The 20717-nt window shown below is 38.1% G+C and overlaps 2 protein-coding genes across 2 annotated transcripts in view; one reads left to right on the top strand and one right to left on the bottom strand.

Moving 5' to 3' along the window:
• Positions 1 to 20717, top strand: part of FANCB (FA complementation group B) — a 400139-nt gene that overhangs the window by 212101 nt on the left and 167321 nt on the right. Inside the window, exon 12 of the mRNA XM_081115081.1 lies at positions 6893 to 6953. The gene's annotated coding sequence lies outside the window, so the exon portion shown is untranslated. The remainder of the gene's footprint in view (positions 1 to 6892; positions 6954 to 20717) is intronic.
• GLRA2 (glycine receptor alpha 2) overlaps positions 1 to 20717 on the bottom strand; it is a gene marked incomplete at its 5' end in the record, with an annotated part of 177663 nt that overhangs the window by 99297 nt on the left and 57649 nt on the right. The window contains 3 exons of the mRNA XM_081115082.1: positions 11407 to 11621; positions 13254 to 13391; positions 16274 to 16356. Coding sequence (XP_080971208.1) covers positions 11407 to 11621; positions 13254 to 13391; positions 16274 to 16356 — 436 coding nt within the window. The remainder of the gene's footprint in view (positions 1 to 11406; positions 11622 to 13253; positions 13392 to 16273; positions 16357 to 20717) is intronic.

Genomic DNA, 20717 nt, shown 5'->3' with positions numbered 1-20717 from the left:
TCTCAGTCTTAGAGTTCATAGCCATTTATTTAATAAATGTGGTCTTCATTGATTAGGACAACTGTAATCTTAGCATTTATAAGCTAGCTAGAGGCCCGATGCACGAATTCGTGCAAGAGTAGGCCTTCCTTCCCTGGCTGCCGGCACTGGCTTCCCTCTGGCACCCAGGACCCACGCTTCCCTCCTAGCCCTGGCTTCATCTGGAAGGTCGTCCAGTCTAATTAGCATATTACGCTTTTATTATTACAGATGCTGGGTCTGATAATTATTTCAGTTATCAAAGTTGTTATATTCAATTTATTTACATTCCATGTCAAATTTTAGAAAGAAATCAAAGATTCAGAACCATGGCATTAACTTCCACTTAAGGCCAAGATGGAGTAACAGGGATCAAAATTACCCTCCATCCTGAATTAACTAAAAAACAATCTGAACAAAATATGAAAAAGTGGTTTTCAAGACATCAGATATTAGGCAAAAAGGGCAGTGATTCCATGAGACATAGAAAACAAATGATGTCAGTCCTGCTATTTCTCCAGCTTACTGTCTTGAGAGAGTTTTCAGGTCATGATGCAGAGAGGAGGAACCTAAGAAGAACTCAACAAACTTCCAAAATTGAAAAGATGGAGCTGAAGGTCTGGAGAGTCCACAGAAGCTAGAGTTCAGACGGTAGGATTTGAGTTGAAAAGAGCCAGTAAACTTCAGGAAATCAGAAAGAAGGTAGAAAAGCTTAAAGAACAGATGGGACAAATAAAATCATAAAATGATAGATTAAAACCTAACCGTATCAATAGTCATATGAGCCACTGGTCAATTCAAATGTGCAGCAAAGGTTGAGACCCCCTGCTTTAGTGACACTTCCTTATGAGGCCAAGTAAGTTCCAGCACTAAATCTTGCTCTGATCACAGAACATCAGGAACCATTGAATGTGGCCCCCATAGAGTATTTAACAATATCTTCTATGTAAGTCACATGGGCCATGCAGAGTTTAGCAGTACGTGGTCCTCTCCGCAAGGAGTTTACAATATATTAGGACAAGTACACATGAGCCCTGATCATTAAGCCACATGTTGGAATACAGTGATCGATATAAGACCCCCAAAATGCCATAGATGCAAGGAAGGGAGAGAGGCTGTTTACATTTGATGGAGATTCAGGAGGGCTTCCTGTAAGAAGTAGCACCTTCAAGCAGATCTTCAAAAATGGGAAGTGAATTGACCTTCATAGTCATCAGTTTTTCCATCTCTAACAGGAATACTGAGGCCTGCTCTTCTGCTAACAACACAAAAATTTAAGATTTAATAAGATCAGTTCATGTCTAGTTTGGAAAATATTTTGAAATTCCAGTTTTTTTAAGACATAGTTAATTTTGGAAAGCAAACTGGGGTTGCCCTCCTTTTTTGTGAGGCATAGAAAATGGTTTGCTTTAAGCATATCATGCAGTTTGCTTCAGATTAGAGTTCATGGTTTCTCAAGTCCAAAGAAATTCTAATGTTCAAATGCACAGATTGTCTTTGATGACATGTTAGAATCAGAGAAACAAAAAACCACTTGGTTTTTGTAGGCAAAGAAAATGGAGTATTTTCTGATATTTGGGCCCCATGGAAGAGTATGGGGCTGTACCTCTGGTCTGGAATGACTGTAGAGAGCTCAGATGAGGAGACCTGGGGATGCCTTTATGAGATTTTAAAAATACGCTTGCATCCAAACAAACTAGAAGAGCAAGAAGAGGAAATAGTCACTTGCATTGGCTCACTGAGAAACCTCCAAATCAGTTGTGACAGTGCTAAGGAAGCAAGACAGCAATAAAAATGGCATATCTAGTTGCCCTCTCATCTAAACCATTGCTGTTTTATTATTATTTCTTTGGTTAGATTGCCTATAAGCAATAGCTAGCCAAGAAAAATGAATATACTACTTGATAGAATCAGAGAAGTGAAACTTTATAAAAGTGTTATTATGTTAGAGCAGTGATGGCGAACCTATGACACGCGTGTCAGAAGTGGCATGCGAACTCATTTTTTTGGTTGATTTTTCTTTGTTAAATGGCATTTAAATATATAAAATAAATATCAAAAATATAAGTCTTTGTTTTACTGTGGTTGCAAATATCAAAACATTTCTATGTGACATGGCACCAGAGTTAAGTTAGGGTTTTTCAAAATGCTAACACGCCGAGCTCAAAAGGTTTGCCATCACTGTGTTAGAGTAATATAATGCAGGCATCCAGGATACTCTGTGGTAAAATATAGCCAGTCAAGGTATCCTAGAGAAAGCTTAGATGGATTTTTCTCAGTGACTAGACTTTGGAGATATATATAGTCATTCATTCATTCAACAAACATTTATTGAGCATATACTATAAGCTAGGTGCTGTTATAGGGAGTAAGCCAGATAAAGATATTTGCCTTCATGAAGCTCATAGTCAAGCTAAGGGAAATAGACAATTAAAATAAACATAATCCATAGTAGAGTTTGATATAAATCTTGGAGTTGCTATTCTATATAATAGAAGCCTAATATGCTGTGTCCAACCATTTCTTTGACCATTCGACCAGTTGCTATGATGCACACTGACCACCAGGGGGAAGACGCCCTCACCAGTAGGTTAGCTTGCTGCTGGGGTCCGCCCAATTGGGACTGGGGGAGATGGGCTGGACATGCCCTGGAGCCCTCCCGCAGTCCCTCCCCAGCCCTGATCATGCACCTGTGGGATCCCTCGGCCTGGCCTATGTCCTCTTGCAATCCAGGACCCCTCGGGGGATGTTGGAGAGCCAGTTTGGGCCCGATCCCCTCAGGCCAGGCGGAGGTACCCCACCGGCTCATGAATCCGTGCACCCGGACTCTGGTAAGGTAATAAAATACAGTGGGGGAAACAAATACAAATTGAAAAGTTGAGTGGGGCCAAGGTGTTGTTGAAGCATGGTGCAGTGATAATGGCCAGAGCAGGGTTTATTGAAAAGGTAAAATTTGAAAAAATACTTGGAAAAGGTAGACGAGTTAGTCATGTGAATATCTGGGGGCAGAGCTTTCCAGGTACAGAGAACAGTCATTGCAAAGGCCCAGGAATGACAGCATGTGCCTAGCATGTTTGGGAAACAACGAGGAGACCAGTACCTGGAGCAGTGAGCAAGGAAGTAGTGGTTAACTGGCTATCATCTTGGTAATTGAAATAACTGGGCTATGTGTCTCTCATCATTTAATAAGCTACCCTGGCCTTATTCACTTGGTGGTGTCCATAGGAGCCCCAAGAGCAGCAAGAGAAAGCTAAGTACAATGTACAAGCATTTTTCAAATCTCTGCTTATGTCATATTTGTCACTGTCCCATTGGCCAAGGCAAGTCATATGGTCTAGTTGACAGTCAATGTGGAAGGGGGCTATTTCCTAAAGGGTATGGACGTAGAGAGCAGAATTATTATGGTCATTTTGTAAAAAATCACAAACAAAAAAACCCCCACAAAACTACTGTATTGCCCTTAGTTTAATGAATTAAAATATTCTATCTCATGTATGTGTCAGTCTTCTTAAGGACAAAAGTTTTCTTTTTTCAGGTCTGTATCTTGAGTATGTAATACATTCTGCATAATAGTTCAGTTTTTCCTCACCTGAAGACACTTAGGCTGTATGACCCTGAGAGAGTTATTCATTTTAATGAAATGGAAGAGTGTTTGAAATTATATTGAATCTGAAAATGCTATTTCCCTAAATTTATGAGCCTTACCAGGACTTGAGAAGAAGCATAGCCTAGGTAGCTTCTCTGACTGTCAGCTTCCCTGAAAAGGCTGCCAACAACATTCTTAAACTAAAGTGCCACTGGTGCTCCAGCTCTGTCCTGAGAGAATTCACCCACGTCATCTCTTTGCATATTTTTATCACACACTCACTACATCAATGACTCTTCAATTTGCTGTGGCTTGGGAAATGTCAGAGGGAAAATTTATGAAGTCTCCTACATATACAGACATCTGGTTAAAAAGCAAGCTGGTCTGCAGATCAATTTGCCAAACCTTGGACGTTCTTGACTTTTTAATCTTTTATCCAAGAACTTAGTGGCATCCTGATTTTATAATACAAAAACATTTCCCAACCTTTTCCAGAAATACCAATCTGACCTAAGAAATTCATTCCAATTAGCTAGGGATGTACCTGATTCGAGGAGCAATTATCTTTATTTTTTAGAGTTAAAACAGACATCCAAATCCTTATTTCAGAACCTCTATAACTATCAGTCTTACTGCTTTCATAGTTTCTCTTACTACAGTGTCTACATTGAAACATTATCATGGGGAATAAAGCAAGACTGAATGTGGCAGAGCTAGGGCCTCTTTTGTTTTAAATTCCAAGCTGTCCTGGGTTTGGTAGCTGCTTAAAATGGCCCAGCTGGTCTTAGTTTACCAGATGGCTGAAAATAAGGGGACATTTTCTCCTATAGGAAATAGGGCATCTCCGTTAATAATGGTTAAAGATGCCTCTGGATACTTGCTCCAAGGAGATGGTTATGGACCTGTTAGAGTCACCTGGGCACTTGTGCCATCCCCACTGTTCCCTACCAATGCTCGCTCTCACCTCTACAGTGTCTAGGCTGCAGTCACAAATGAGGACTCAAGACACACTTATGAGTTCCCACAACACATTCAGCTATAATAACACAGAGTAAGGGAAAATACTGCCTGATGTTTCATAGCCTGATATTTTCCTGCATGTTAGAAAGACAACAATACACCCAGCCTATAATCTGCCACTGGGGATTTTAGGCTCCAAATGGTTAGAACATTATCAGCTGAACAGTTTCTTGGAAGTTGGCAGAGATGTATATAGAGTGTCCCAAAAATGTGTACATACTTAGTATAATTATTCATTTCAGTGAGTTAAATCTGACAAGAAATAAACCTCAATTGAGCTATGAGCTGTTAAGTGTGTATGCATTTTTGGGACACCCTGTATGTATGTATATATATATATATATATATATATATATATATATATATATATACATACATATACATAATATATATATAGTATTATATATAGATAGATATAAATATTTTATTGATTTTTAAGGAGAGAGGAAGGGAGAGGGAAAGAGAGAAACATCAGTGTAAAACATCAGTCAGATGCCTCCTGCATCCCCACCCATGGGTATGGAACCCATTACCTAGGGAATCGAACCAGCAACCTTTCCATGCATGGGATGACACCCAACCAACTTAGCCACATTGGTCAGGTGGCAGAGATGTTTATTTTTAGAACTAGTTTTACAGCTTCAAATGGGATGGTATCTATGGAACAGATATTATGCTAGATTTCATTTTCCTGTATTTGGGGAAGGCAGTGAGCTTCTGAAAACCAAAGCAAACAAAACCAGACCAAACAAAGCAAAATCCACAAAAACCTTTGGTTGTCAGGAAGGCAGGATATTAACTTGGAATCAATAAACACAAGTTTCTTACTTGAAATGTGTTTAAAATTTGTGAAGCAGGTTGGAAACCTGCCCAGATTTTCTTCTAGAAAAGCTTATTTTATAAGTGTAACCCAAATATGAGTAGGAAGGCCCCATCGCCTGGAATGACCTTTATCTCCTCCTACTTCACCTATTTAATCTGCTTTATAGATTCAGCTCAGGCTACCTCCTTTTTCCTAATTTTTCTCTCTCCTTCTCTTGCTTCCTTCCTCTTTCCATCCTCCCCCTCCACTTCTCCCTCCTCTATTTAATAGGTTAGGCATCTTGATGTACTTATACAGTCGTGTGTGCTTAATGATGGGGATATATTCTGATATATGTGTTGTTAGGTGATGTCATCATTGTGCGAACATCATAGAGTGTATTTACACAGATCTAGAAAAGGTACAGTAAAAATATGGCATGAGAGATTAAAATGATATGCCTTTGGAGTGCACTTACCATGAATGGAGCTTACAGAACTGGAAGTTGCTCTGGGTGAGTGAATGAATGAGTGGTGAATGAATTTGAAGGCCTAGCCAGGGGTGGGCAAACTTTTTGACTCGAGGGCCACAATGGGTTCTTAAACTGGCCCGGAGGGCCGGAACAAAAGCATGGATGGAGTGTTTGTGTGAACTAATATAAATTCAAAGTAAACATCATTACATAAAAGGGTACGGTCTTTTTTTTTTTTTTAGTTTTATTCATTAAAAAAGGGCCGCGGGCCGTAGTTTGCCCACGGCTGGCCTAGGCCATTACTCTACACTACTATAGACTTCATAAACATTGTCCCACAAGCCTTCTGCCTGCTTCCTCTGACAGGGTTGGGAATAGAACACTGAAGCTGTCTGTGCTACTCCATGAATAGGGATAGGGACTGGATAGATTAGAAATATTGAGAAGAAACTGACTGGTTAAGGCGTATTGCTCTTATGTGCCGTTGAGTTGGCTCTGACTGCTCGTGACCCTATAAATGAGTGATGTCCACACTGTTCTGTCCTCAACAGCCCTGCTCAGCTCCTGCAGACTCATGCCTACGGCTTCTTTTATGGAGTCAATCCATCTCATATTTGATCTTTCTCTTTTCCTGCTGCCTTCTGTTTTTCCCAGTATCACTGTCTTTTCCAAAGAACTCTGCCTTCTCATGATGTGCCTGAAGTAGGACAACTTTAGTTTGGTCATTTTTGCCTCCAGGGATGTTAAGGGTTTAATTTTCTCTAGGACCCACTTTTTCATTTCTCTGAAAGTCCAGGGTATCTGTACAGCTCTCCTCCAACACCGCATTTCAAATGAATCAAGTTTTGCCCATCAACCTTCTTCCCTGTCCACCTTTCACATCCGTACATAGTAATAGGGAATATGAGGGTGTGGAGGATCTCAGTCTTGGTCTGTAATGACACATCTTTACTCTTAGTGGTCTTTCCTAATTCTTCCTTTGCTGCACTTCCAGGTCTCAGCTTTGTCCTGATTTCCTGGCTGCAGTCTCCATCTGAATTGATGACAGAACCAAGGTAAGCAAAAATATTTAATAATTTTTATGTCAATCAGATATGTTAACGTTGTGTGATTCTTTTGTAGTTATGATGTATGTCTTCTTGATGTTCAAATGCAGTCCTTCTTTGGCACTTCTTTCATGTTGATGAGAAGTTGTTTCAAATCATTGCTACTTTTTGCCAGTAAGATGGTATCATCTGCATATCTTAAGTTATCAGTAAGGCATAGATCACCATAATAGTGATTGTCAGGAGGGAATCAAAGGTTATCTGAGGGTCAGTCTGAATAAGAAAATCAAAATGGAGAGATAAAGGAACACAGGGGACTGTCATGGCCATGCAGTTTTGGCTGTTGTATATTGTCCTGAACCACAAATCCTTCAGTTTTTTGCAGGAAATTCAGCTCTCTCATAATCTTGACCACCATCATATATGTGGTCTGTCATTGAGTGAATTGTTGTCATGTGGTGCTTGACTGTATTCCACCTCTATAATAATAAAAGCATAATATGCTAATTAGACCAGATGGCCTCGTCCTTCCGGACAAAGCCGGGGCCCTGAGGGAAGCCCGGGTCCCGGGTGCCAGAGGGAAGTCGGTGCCAGCAGCCGGGGGAAGGAAGGCCTACTCTTGCACGAATTCGTTCATGGGGCCTTTAGTTGTTTAATAATCACTATTCCAAGTATTTGTCTTTGACATTAAAGATTACAAGCCCCTGAGAGGAAGGATTATGTTTTCTTTATAGTTCATTTCCCCAGCTCCTAGCATAATGAGTGGCACAGAGAAAACATTTAAAAATGTTAGTTGAATAAATGAATGGGTAAATTAATTGCCAATTAAATTACATGTGAGCCCTAACTGGTTTGGCTCAGTGGATAGAGCGCCGACCTGCGGACTGAAAGGTCCCAGGTTTGATTCTGGTCAAGGGCATGTACCTTGGTTGCGGGCACATCCCCAGTAGGGGGTGTGCAGGAGGCAGCTGATCGATGTTTCTCTCTCATCGATGTTTCTAACTCTCTATCCTTCTCCCTTCCTCTCTGTAAAAAATCAATAAAATATATTAAAAAAATAATAAATTACATGTGAAATACCTCTTGACTACAAGACTCTTCAACATTGTTTATTCATTCACTAATCAACGCTTTACTGAGCACCTATTATGAGCCAGGAATTCTGCTAGTGTTGGTTATATAAACTTGAATAAAATCAATGGGGTTTTTACCATCATATGGATAAAACTCTCAATTAAATATTTCTTTTATAAGTTTAACAGTTTTGAGAGGGGATATTCTTGTTATCTCATAATTTTGACTAAAGCCTCACTCTTTTTTTTTTTTTTTTCACTGAGCCAAACCGGTTAGGGCTCATCCCATTTTTATTTTTTTATTTATTTTTTATTGCTTAAAGTATTACAAAGGGTATTACATATGTGTCCTTTCCCCCCCCCCCCCGCTCTTGACAGTCCCCTAGCCTCCCCTACCCCCCAGTGTCTTATGTCCATTGGTTATGCTTATATGCATGCACACAAGTCTTTCGGTTGATCTCTTACCCCCCTCCCTCCTGCCCCCCAACCCTCCCCAGCCTTCCCGCTGCAGTTTGACAGTCTGTTTGAGGCAGCTCTGCCTCTCTATCTATTATTGTTCAAAAGTTTATAATGGTCTCTATTATCCATGAATGAGTGAGATCATGTGGTATTTTTCCTTCATTGACTGGCTTATTTCACTTAGCATAATGCTCTCCATTTCCATCCATGCCGTTGCAAATGGTAAGAGTTCCTTCCTTTTTAGAGCAGCATAGTATTCCATCGTGTAGATGTACCACAGTTTTCTAATCCATTCATCTACTGATGGGCACTTAGGCTGTTTCCAGATCTTAGCTATGGTGAATTGTGCTGCTATGAACATAGGGGTGCATATATCCTTTCTGATTGGTGTTTCTGGTTTCTTGGGATATATTCCTAGAAATGGGATCACAGGGTCAAATGGGAGTTCCATTTTCAGTTTTTTAAGGAAACTCCATACTGTCTTCCATAGTGGCTGCACCAGTCTGCATTCCCACCAGCAGTGCACGAGTGTTCCTTTTTCTCCACATCCTCTCCAGCACTTGTCGTTTGTTGATTTGTTGATGATAACCAGTCTGACAGGTGTGAGATGGTACCTCATTGTTGTTTTGATTTGCATCTCTTGGATGATTAGTGACTTTGAGCATGTATTCATATGTCTCTAGGTAAAGCCTCACGCTTAAGGGAGACTACATACACATTTGCATGCAGGATGCAGGACATTCTTGAAGAATGAAAAAGCTATTGAGAGACCCTTATTCCCCCAAACCCTGTATCATTGCAGACAACTAGACATTAAAAAATAATTAATTGAAATAATGTGCATGCCTACTCTGTAAAGGTTGTTGCCACAGGCACTGGAGTAACTTTACAGTCAGCATAGTGGAGCATCTGCTCAGGGACTGCAGTATTTATAATTTAAAATGAGTATCTATATATGTGTATGTGTGTGTTTGTGTGTGTGTAAGTGTATGGTTAATTCTTTATTTTCCATGACTCACTTTTGATCCCATTTTCTTTTCTCACTTGTCATCTATATGAGTCACATCTCTCCACAGTCAGCTGAGAGCCAACCATGTTTAATAATAGCCTAAGAAAAATACATGTAGGAAGATAAACCTGCTGATGGCAAAAAGATAACCACTATGAGTTTAGAGCCCAGTATAATATGTCCTCTTTTGGTTCCTGATTATCTCTACATGCAAAGATCACTGATCAGTGACAATTTACTTAGCAATAGTTTTGACTATTGATATAGAAACATAATAGCTAATAAGAATGAATAACACATTTTTAAAAACTCAAGCTCTTACTTTGAAAATAAATGGCTACTATTTTCATGGCAATAAGTGGTTGGAGGCTAAATGTCTTACTTTTGACATTATCTGCTTACAATTTGTCTCCAATACCTTAGCTATCTATTAAATTGTAAAATACATGGTTGTGCATCCTTGGGTTTAATAATGGCATGGCATGCGGTGATGGCAGTAACTAATAACTAAAGAGAAATAAGCAAATAAACCAGTTTGGGAGGGAGCACAGTGTGGATTAGAATTTCTAATAGGTAAAATTGATTTGTGATTTTATAGCTGTTAGTATTTTTAACAACTATATTCCAATAGAAATATGGCCCATGTATTTTGTACTATTTGTTTAAAAAAAACTATCAGAGACATCTATTCTTTTCTCTTTTAGCATACTAAATCTAATATTTATCTTTGGAGGCATGGGCCTGAAAAGTTTGTAGACATATTTTCACAGCATCCAGTCCATCTCCATTATAGCCACAGACCTTCACATGTCACCGTATCTTCCAACATAGGAAATAATGTGGACCACAATCTAATATTTCTCATCATGTGAAATGCAGCACAACTGAGAATAAGTTCAAGCCAGCAAAGATATGGGATTACATCTCAATTTTCTGGAACTGGTTTTTGGAGAGGCTGCTCAACCACATGAGGCAGTATACACTGAATACTAAATTGAACTCACACTCCTGTAAAATTGAAGCCAATGTCTCAATGTATTCAGTGAAAGGGGGAAACACACATAGGTACACTTTTGGGGAGCTGGAGCATTTCACAAGTGGAGCATATATCATTACTTGCTTAAGTAGTATTGACAAATACAGAGGGCCTGCCTTACATAAAAATAGATTGTGCAGCCATTATGGATTATTACTTGACTTGCCACAAAATGTCTATGTGTCACTGATATCCACCCCACACTTCTCTGTCAACCTCCCACAGTTACCAGAATGTCCACCAAGTTGGAGGATTCCACTGATCTTTCTCTAGGTAATTATGTCACTTGAAAATAGTAGTGTAACAGCCATCATGGTAAATTAAGGCATAACAAAGATTCATGTATCTCATTTACTGCACCATAATATTGTACATTCATTATATATATATATATATATATATATATATATATATATACTCATTGAGATGGCTTTTCTGCATAAACTTCCAGGAGCTTAATTTAAATTTTTATTAATGTAAGTGACTTTACTGAGCATACAGATCACAATTACTTCACCAATAAAATGTTGACAATACAGCATAAGTTGAATTAATCTTCAATTCCTGCAAGCTTCATGGCTCATAAACAACATAATGTCAAAAGCACTCAAGCGCTTCTTAGAATTCCTGAATGTTTCTGCCTCCACTCATTTCTCCTCTCTCATAACCCTGACTCCCCTTTCCCCTAATTGATCTGATTATGAAGTTGACCCATATCCTCAAAGCTCTAATGATATTAAACTCAGTTCTTTGTTCTCTTATTGCATTTGCATCTCCAACAGTGTCACAGACTGGTAGGTATTTCTGGATTCCCAGAATCCTCCAACCTGCAAAACCTTTGACAAACTTCTCAGGTCACTATTGTCAAGTGAGGAGATTTCTTACCTTTGGCAGAGATGCCCTGGAACCTGAACTCTGGGTGGTCATCGTTAAAACTGTGGTGATGCCCAGTGCGACCCTGGCAGGGGCTGCATCCATGTTTATCCAAAAGGAGACCCAGGACAAAATGACTATCAAGAGACTGGGGATGTACATCTGGATCAAATAATATCCCATCTGGCGTTCCAAGTGAAACTTAACCTCAATACAGGTAAACTTTCCTGGAAGGCAAGAAATGATTACTTAAAATCCAATTAGAATTTATCTTTCCTATTAGACTCACACTTTATTTTAAAAAAATAAGAGTATTACAGATGGATTTGAAAGATTTTACAAGATGCTCGCTCTACGTAAGCAGTTGAACTCTTTTCCTACTTAACCAGTAATAGAAATGACAGTACAAGAATGAGTGATCTAAAGAGTCACTGGACCAAAACCCTGTGGGGTTATTAATTTTCAAAATCTTTGCCTTTTTGAAGCTCATTTTGATAGAGTTTCAGAATTTGCAAGACTGTCATATATAATATGTAACCCACAGAATATATGTATAGTATATCATATACAGCATAACATATATAATATATAACATGTAATATGTAACATTTGAAACCATTCTCTCCAAAGTTGTAAAGTTCACATGGGCCTCCCAAAGAATTTGAATAATTGTGTATTTATTTTTGTGTTATCAATAGCAAGAGAAAAAAATATATTTGTATCAGCCATGCATATAATCTAGTCATTATAAACATTTCCTAGCCTTTTGGGTAATTGCTTGAGGACATTTAGAATATTCCTAGAATCTGTTTACAATGTTACACTCCCTATAAAAAGAGTGCATATAAAGATATTAAAATTTTTGACATACTACTAAGAAATAGATGTTCCTTCTCCTTTCCACACTTCCCCTCTTTAATCGGCTTGACATTAGAGCTCCAGAAGGTAATTTGGCTTAGTCCAGACAAATTATAAGAGGTAGGGTTGGACTCTTCTTTGTCAGGAAGAACACCTTGGAATTATGTTTTAGTTACTTGAATAGGAAGCACTGTTGACTGCTAAAACAAGTTTTCATGGGCCATTTTACTCAGCAAGGGACCTGGAGCAGTCACTGAACAAACTATCATGTCTAGATTGCCTACCTATGTTCAGCTTGTGTGGTATCAAAACTGGGACATGCATATGAAAAGCCATCAACTAACTTTACTGGGCAGGCATAATCTCCCAGGTAACAACAGATGCCCACTGTTGCTACTGACTCAAATTCTCCCCCTGCCCCCCCCCCACCCCGCCATGTGTCTGTCAGCACTACTGACAATGCATGTCTTTAGAGCCAGCTGAATTCCTGCCAGCTGATTTTCATCCAAACTCCTATTATTGTTCAGTCCTGGGGAGCACAACAGCTGTGCTTCTGGGTTACGATGACCTATGTTATTATTCCTCTCTTCTACTAAGACAGAGAGTGCAAATTGACTTGGTGTCCCATGTCAAAAGTGGATGCCAGGAACTGGCCAGAATTTATACACTTCCTGCACCACTTACAAGGTCCTATACACTGGTTCTCAGACTCATTTGACAGCAGATGGTCAGCAAGAGAACAGTAAAAGATTCCCAAATCTCTTATCTCTCTGTTTTGGAGAAATTTTCTGTTGTGCTCACTGACCTATTCCAGAGGGTATAGGTATCTTATCTTGGTGGGGCTGGGCGGAGGGGGGGTGGTGGTGAGATGGAGTCAAGTCCAGGCCCTTGCCCTTGTAGCTCCATTTTCTTGGTAAAAATGCAGCCATTAAGGTGATGGGATATATAACCCAAGCTGCAGATGGAGCCCACTTGGGTTTAGCAGCTGAAAGAAAACTTACCAGTGTTGTAGTGTTTTGTGCAGTAGCCGAGTTCCTTCTCTTCTTTTAAAATAAACTGAGGAAGGGTCAATCCTTCAGCAACTTGTACTGGACCATCACTTAACCACTCAAATATCAGGTCATTCATTGTGTATCCAACTGAGATAAACAAATCACAGTGAAAAATTGAATGCATCTTTCCAAGAAACCTTGAAAGGCTAGCCATGTAAAGAAACAAACAAGAAAATTATTTAAGCAGACACATGCTCAATCAGTAAGAGCATTTTTAATAGAATAGCTGCAATCATCATGACAAGTACATGCCTTTGTAGCCAACAAAATTGAAGATAACAAGCTATTTCTGAATGATTTATTTCCATATAATAAGAGAATGGAATCTATAAAGTCCATTTTCTTCACTAAATTTTTCTGAAGAACAAACAAACAAATATAAAAACCCATTGGAGACTATCTTTACTGAAAGAGCTCTGTCTGTGACAATCCAATAAGAAAATGCAATTCATGGTGCTAGCATTAGTATTTAAAATGAAAAAACTTTTTTTAAGAAATGAGAATGAATTCATCATAGGCCTAAAGCATTCCCATTGCCATTTGGCCCCTCTCCTAGGGTCTATTAACTTTGTTTTCAGAAAGCTTATGTTAAAGTTCTTATGGCCAGTCCTTAGTTACTTTAGCATGTGGGGAAAGCTAGAGAGAGGTAACCTAAGAAGGAGTTGTAGAATATGCAAATCAAGCATATTCATTTGTTCTAGTGTCTTGCAAAATGGGTCCACTCATCACAATGATAAATATGAAGTAATTCATCTATATGTACATTCTCTATATGTAACGTCATGTTGTTATATGACTCTTGAATCACCCAAAATAAGATTGTTATTAGTTAACTAAACCAAAGTTAGTTCTTAGTCTCCAAGCTCCTTGTTAACTAGGTCATTATCTATAAAGTGCTCTGGATCTTTTAAAGCCCCAGAAATGAAGACTGCTCTTCCTTCAGATGCTATTTCTCTCTCCTCTCCCTTTGTGATATTTGAACACTAAAATTAGAGTGAAGAGTACAAGGAATATTATGTGAGGTTTTGATTAACCAATAACCTCAGCATGTTTATTAAGTTTATAGATTCTTATCATTGTTTACTACAGCTTAGTGACTCACCAAAGCTACTCAGAATCAATGTCAATGTCAATTAGAATCTACTTTCCTCTTTCTTTGGACCACTTTTTCATTCAAAGCCAAAAATAATATGGGAAGCAAGGGATTACAAAACAAGGAATTGCAACAGAGAGAATGGCCAACCCTATTACAATGCTATATGAGTAGTTGGGAATCTCCAATAAATACAAGAAGATCATCAAACACCCCATATCCTTGTCTGGTGAGCTTCTTGCTGGCCACCATGATAATAGTCTTGTCAGTTACCCTGAAGACCCAGCCTGGAGCAGACATACCAGGTAAAGAGGTGGGGAAGAAGGAGGTAATATGAGGGTAGAAAAGTAGAGAGTAATTTCTGTCCTTCATATTCAAAGTTAGTGGTAAACACAGTACTTCTTCTTTGATTTTCTACTTCTAGGTCCTGCAAAGACCAACCATATTTACTAATTGGAGTTTTTTAAGCCTTGGAGGAGCCTCAAATGGCAACTCTGGTTGCTGATTTATAGAGAACATAAGTGTTGGGCTGAGGCAGGGGTGAGTTTGGAGCAGTAGAGAAGGTATGAAAAAGGAATCATTATGTAAGAAATAGTTTTTTCTTAACTTTCTTCTCAAGAGAAGAGGTTATGGGGCAGGGGGGAGAATACATAAAGTTTATTGTCAATCAAATTCTCATTTTATCCCTGACAACTTTTTTTAAAACAAAGACATTTTATTAGTTTGTTTATTTCTGTAGGAAGTTTCAAGGGAAATCATGGTGATTTTAAATGATCAAAAGGAAACCCTGTCACTGCCTCTTTTTTTAAAAAATAATAGTTGATATCTTTTAGTATATCAAATAGTTGAAAGTATTTATTACTTTTCTAAACCAAGAAGTTAAAAGTATTTCCTTGCTCTTGCCTCATTAAATCTTCTAACATCCCCATAGGTCAGTAGGACTTATTATTATCTACATTTTACAAACAGAGAAACTGTCAGAGCAAGCCAGAAAAAAAATTCATGTGTCTTGACTGAACATGCCATTTCCTTGGAGGCACATGTGTCAAAGAGTTCAGTGTCATCACGGCTGGGGCAAAAAGGGGACTAAGTAGATAGCATTTCTCTACTTTCTTCACCATGCCTTTATGTCTCCACTGCCCATCTAAAGGAGATCATATATATATATATATATATATATATATATATATATATATATATATATATATTATTGAGGAAGGGAGAGGGATAGAGAGTTAGAAACATCGATGAGAGAGAAACATCGATCAGCTGCCTCCTACACACCCCCTACTGGGGATATGCCCACAACCAAGGCACATGCCCTTGACCGGAATCGAACCTGGGACCCTTCAGTCCGCAGGCCAACGCTCTATCCACTGAGCCAAACTGGTCAGGGCAGGAGATGCCTCATCCCATATCATCTCAGGCCCCTCAGTTTTGCATCCTCCTCTGACTAAGTCTCTTGTATCTTGTCCTCAAATCAATTATCCCTCCCTGCCAAAATTCCTTTGGGGGTGATGGTCTATATGAGCATAAGATAGACATATAATTTTCTGATTAGAGAGCAATTCATTATAGAGATTGAATGACTAATCATCTTAATTTTCTGAGGAGATATTTTCATTTCAAAAAATAGCTTACTCAATCAGGCTTGTTTTGAGGAAAGTGAGTTATTTGGCATTTTACTTTGAAAGATTGTCTATTAGGTATCAGATATGCACACACACTTTTGCTTGCCCTTTCATTAGGACCTTGGGAGTTGGTAAGTAGATAGAGAATGAGACTTATGGGTCTTCCTCCTTAATTAATGACACACTAAAAGAACTAGGTTATTGATTAAAACAAGGAGACAGTCATTTCAACAGCAGTGACTTACAACTCTCCAGCTGCATTGTACATGTCTGGACATCCATTGGAAAATTCTTCAAGTCCATGGGACAGGATAAGGTCAAAGTGAGCCTTAGCAAAAAAAAGTTATAGAAAATAAAAAAGTAAGTGTTTTAAATTTGTGAGGTCTGATTCTTGAGAAACAAACCAAAAATACATTTGATATTAAAGCAAAGTGATTGATTCAAATAATGAAATCTAAGCTCACACACAGGTCAATGCTTTTTATTTTTTAAGTTTACCATTATAGGTAAATTTTAAAAATAATGTACAGTTTTACTATAACCCATTACTTTCTATTTCCCATCTTCCAATCTCTGACTCCTACCTCCCAGTGGCACTGGACACAAGCTTATTTTAGGATCAGCAAGAGCACTGAGAAATACAATAATGAGGAAAATGGGCTCTTACCCATACTGCTATCCAAAATACATAAAGTTTATACTGTTTTAGATTTATACTTTGGACAGGTGGGCTTTGCTTCAATGACAATAAAGGACGTGATAAGCATATTTGGTTGTGATTGAGCATTGGTTCTCCTTCCATCAAATGAGCATATTTAACTTGAATGTCTTTTCATTTGATAATCTATGTGGGTGGGTTAACAATATATTGCAGCATTCATTCTAGAATTTTGACAAATCTGGAGCATGTAATCCTTGAGCTGAAAGAAAAACATTTAAGGAGAGTGGCTTGTACATAGTCTTCACATCTCTGCACCCAAGAGGGCTACTCTGCTCCCCTTTTCCTTAACTTTTCTGAGCTCCAGCCAGCAATGATCAAGCCTTATATCTATCGTCAGGATATTGTTTGAGCCACCATCTCTTTTGCACCATTTCATTCATTCATTCATTTTTGTTAATCCTCACCCAAGGATATTTTTTCCATTGATTTTTAGAGAAAGTGGAAGGGAGAGGTAGAGACACACAGAGAAACATTGATGTGAGAGAGACACATTGATTGGTTACCTCCTACATGCACCTGACTGGGGCTGGGAGTCCAGACTGCAACCAAGGTATGTGCCCTTGACCAGAATCAAACCTACAACCCTTCAGTTCCACAAGCTAATGCTCTGTCTACTGAGCCAAACCAGCCAGGGCTACCATTTCCCTTTTTTTTTCATCCTCAGTGAGATGGTGCTTACCTATTGCTCTTTAATTTTTCTATACCTCAGTGATTCAAGAAGGAAATTAAGGTAGAGAATTAGCATATCTGAGTTCCCTTACCAGTATTGCTTCAAACTATCCCTGTCCCCTAAGCAAGACCTTAAACTTGATAAACATTCATCTCCTTATTAAATGATGGGATAGGATAAAATAATGTTTATTTCTATTTAGCACCAATACAAGAATCCCTGTTATTCTAAAGTTCACTGCTCCAGTCCTGTTTATTTTCTCTAAGAACTCTGTTATATCTGTAGACCCCTTTGACTCTGGCACTACAACCGAAACTCTCCCTTGCTGGCATGCTCATTCTCACTCTCTCCTACTGGTCCTCTTCTCTTTTCTTCCTCTGTTTCATTTTGTACATTCTATATAATATGAAACACAAAGTAGTGGCATATACTTCAAAGAAAGTAAAGATTTGGGATCTGAAGTGAGATTAGACAAAGAATCTATGCTGACAATCTTCAAACTTGTTAAAATACAACAGTGATTAGGAAAAGCAAGATACAAAACAGTGCAGTGTGACCTTAATTGTGTAAAAATATATTCTTATTCTTGGAGATAAGTACAACACTATATTAAGAGTAGATATTTTTGGTTTGTAGGATGATTCATATTTTGTTTTTACTGTTTATTCTGCATTATCTATATTGACACATGTAGGTTATTTGAAGATGTCTTTCATGTAATTAAACATGTCTTCAAACAATACCTGAAAGGTAAAATTATAAAATTCTGTCTTATTCAGTAACCTTCTGCTACTGCTATTGCTATAATGTTTTTATTATTATTTAAATTTTGCCATAAACATACAGTATTTTACCTCCATTGCTAAATAAGTTACCTAGCTTCTGTGGACTATTCTGGGAACACAGATACCATGTCTCTAAAGAGAAAAAAATAGATTTTTGAGTTATCAACAACTGACTTAACATTTTAGGAATAATAATTTTTGTCAGTCATGGATTTCATTTAGAGATATAGATATGTAAAAATTTTTTCCAGCATAGGAGACTTTATTTTTTGGAAAGCACAGTTTTATTGAGATTAATGACATGGACTTATTTATTTATTTGTTTATTTTTATTGTTTTACTGCTTAAAGTATTCCAAAGGGTATTACATATGTGGACATGGACTCTTTTAAATAAAAGTAGAGTAAAGGGATCAAAATGAAAATCTCTAGTAATCAATTTAAAAAACCTGACACTTTGTAAAGGGGTAAGAACCGCAAAAGAATCTATGACTTTTAAAAACTGTTATTAACTCAAGGAGAATCTATTTATTCTTTCCTATTTTTTAAGAGGAAATACCTTCATCAAACAAAAATAAGTTCATTATAGAAAAATAATCAGTGAGCATGTACATAATGTAAGTGAATCAAACCCAGAAAAATCTATAAATTTCTTATGAGAAATTAGAAAGTAATAATAGTGGAAATAAATACAGTTTTACAAGCATGTAACATGGAATTCAACACTATTTTGTTTGCTATTGGAAACAACCCAATTTTAATATTCTTAATCATAGGTTTGCTGAATATGACTCTTTTGTGAGGTGAACTTTTCACATTCATTTAGGGAGCAGAAGCCACACACACAATTATTTCTGCCTTTGTGGCAGATCTAACAATCCTACGGAGATGCAGAATTCTTGGGGTGAACTATTACCAGCATGGAATACCCTATTGAGAGAAATTCCCAACAAGCATGAAAATGTCTCTGAATTTTGGCTCAGCTGAGAACCCAGCGGGTATTTCCCTTTCTCCTTATTTGTTTTCTAATTTCCTTTCTAGATGGGTTTAGTATTGGAACCCAATGGGTGCCAATAACAAGGAGGCAAGTTAACAGCTCCATGGTGTGCTAAATCATGTAATCAGTTGAGCAAATGGGAAGCAATTGTAGGGATCTAAATCAGTCCCTTCACAGGCTGGAGAGCCCGTAGTTTATGATGTTTACTTTACTATACATCTGCAGGCCTGAAATGCGGGCTTGCCCTTTACTTATTTTTTCTTCCTTTTTCATTGAAGTTACTATAAGACACAGTGAAATTATACAAATATTAAGTCGTACTGTGATGACTTTTTATATCTCTATCCACCCACTTAACAAGCACCCAGATCCAGTTTTAGAATATTTCCATCACCCCAGAACATTCCCTTGTGCTCTCTTTCCAGTCAAGAACCTTCAAAAGTAACCACCACTGCTTTTCTTTATTTAAGCTATTCTTTTATTTAAAAGTAGTTTTGGGTAAAATGAGCTTAATATTTTGTACTGATGCAGAAATTGCATCAAATAAGATGGACACATACAGCATCAAACTAAAATGTGAACAATTTTTATCTGCTTTACTCTGGATCTCCATCTATTTTTGGTGGGTCTCACAAAGTATTTTAATTGAGATTCAGGCTGTTTGCTGGCAGACACTGCCTAGAACATGTCATATTTGCTCTCTCATCTTTTTTCATAATCTAAAATATTAAGGCCATTGCACCTGAGAGCAGTGAGCTGAGGCTGCCCATCTTCCATTTGATTTTTGTTAAAGAACTCATTTCCTGAAGCATTATCACACATCCCCCCACTGTCATTGTGGCCAACATACAAGCTACGGTTTGTACAAGGGAAGGAATATAGTGTTCTTACAGGGAGGCCCTGCTTCTTTACTGAGAGTAAGAGGCTGAGCAAACATTTCAGTTTTAAAGGCAAGAGAACAAAACAAAGTCTCCCAAAATTTCACTTCCCTTCCTTACTAGTCTCCTATTCAGTTCACCTTGATCATAAAACCAGTTCTTGGCTTTATACCTTGCTTAACGTTTAAATGATTAATAGATGCAGACATTGTAAATCATTTCCATTCCTTTTAGTTTTTAAAATCAAATATTATATTTTTATTTACTTATTTGTCCCCTCTTACAATGCAAGATCCACAAGGGCTGGGACTCTGTTCTTTACCACCTAAAACAGTGGTTGGCACAGAGTAAGTAGTCCATAGATATTTGTTTAACAAATGAATGAATTAGTGTTCTAAAACTCTGAGGGAGAATTTCAGGCTTTTATCTTGCAGAAATGGGAAAGGATTAGGGATTTAGGGGAGAGGAGCCTGGGCATCAGAGCCCATAGAATGTTGCCAAATTACAAGACAAGCACAGGAAGCCAGCAAAACTTGCCTGGCCTCTTCTGTAAGTTGCTAACAAATTGCCACTAGAAATAAAGCAAATCAAGGTGAAGGAAAGCCAGAAAGCTCCATCCACCTGTCTTTGAGCCTTGGT

The sequence above is a fragment of the Myotis nattereri genome (assembly GCF_964212035.1).
Source record: "Myotis nattereri genome assembly, chromosome: X".
NCBI lineage: Eukaryota > Metazoa > Chordata > Mammalia > Chiroptera > Vespertilionidae > Myotis > Myotis nattereri.
Note: the sequence above shows the minus strand (reverse complement) of the source record. Positions and strands in the feature narration are given on the sequence as shown.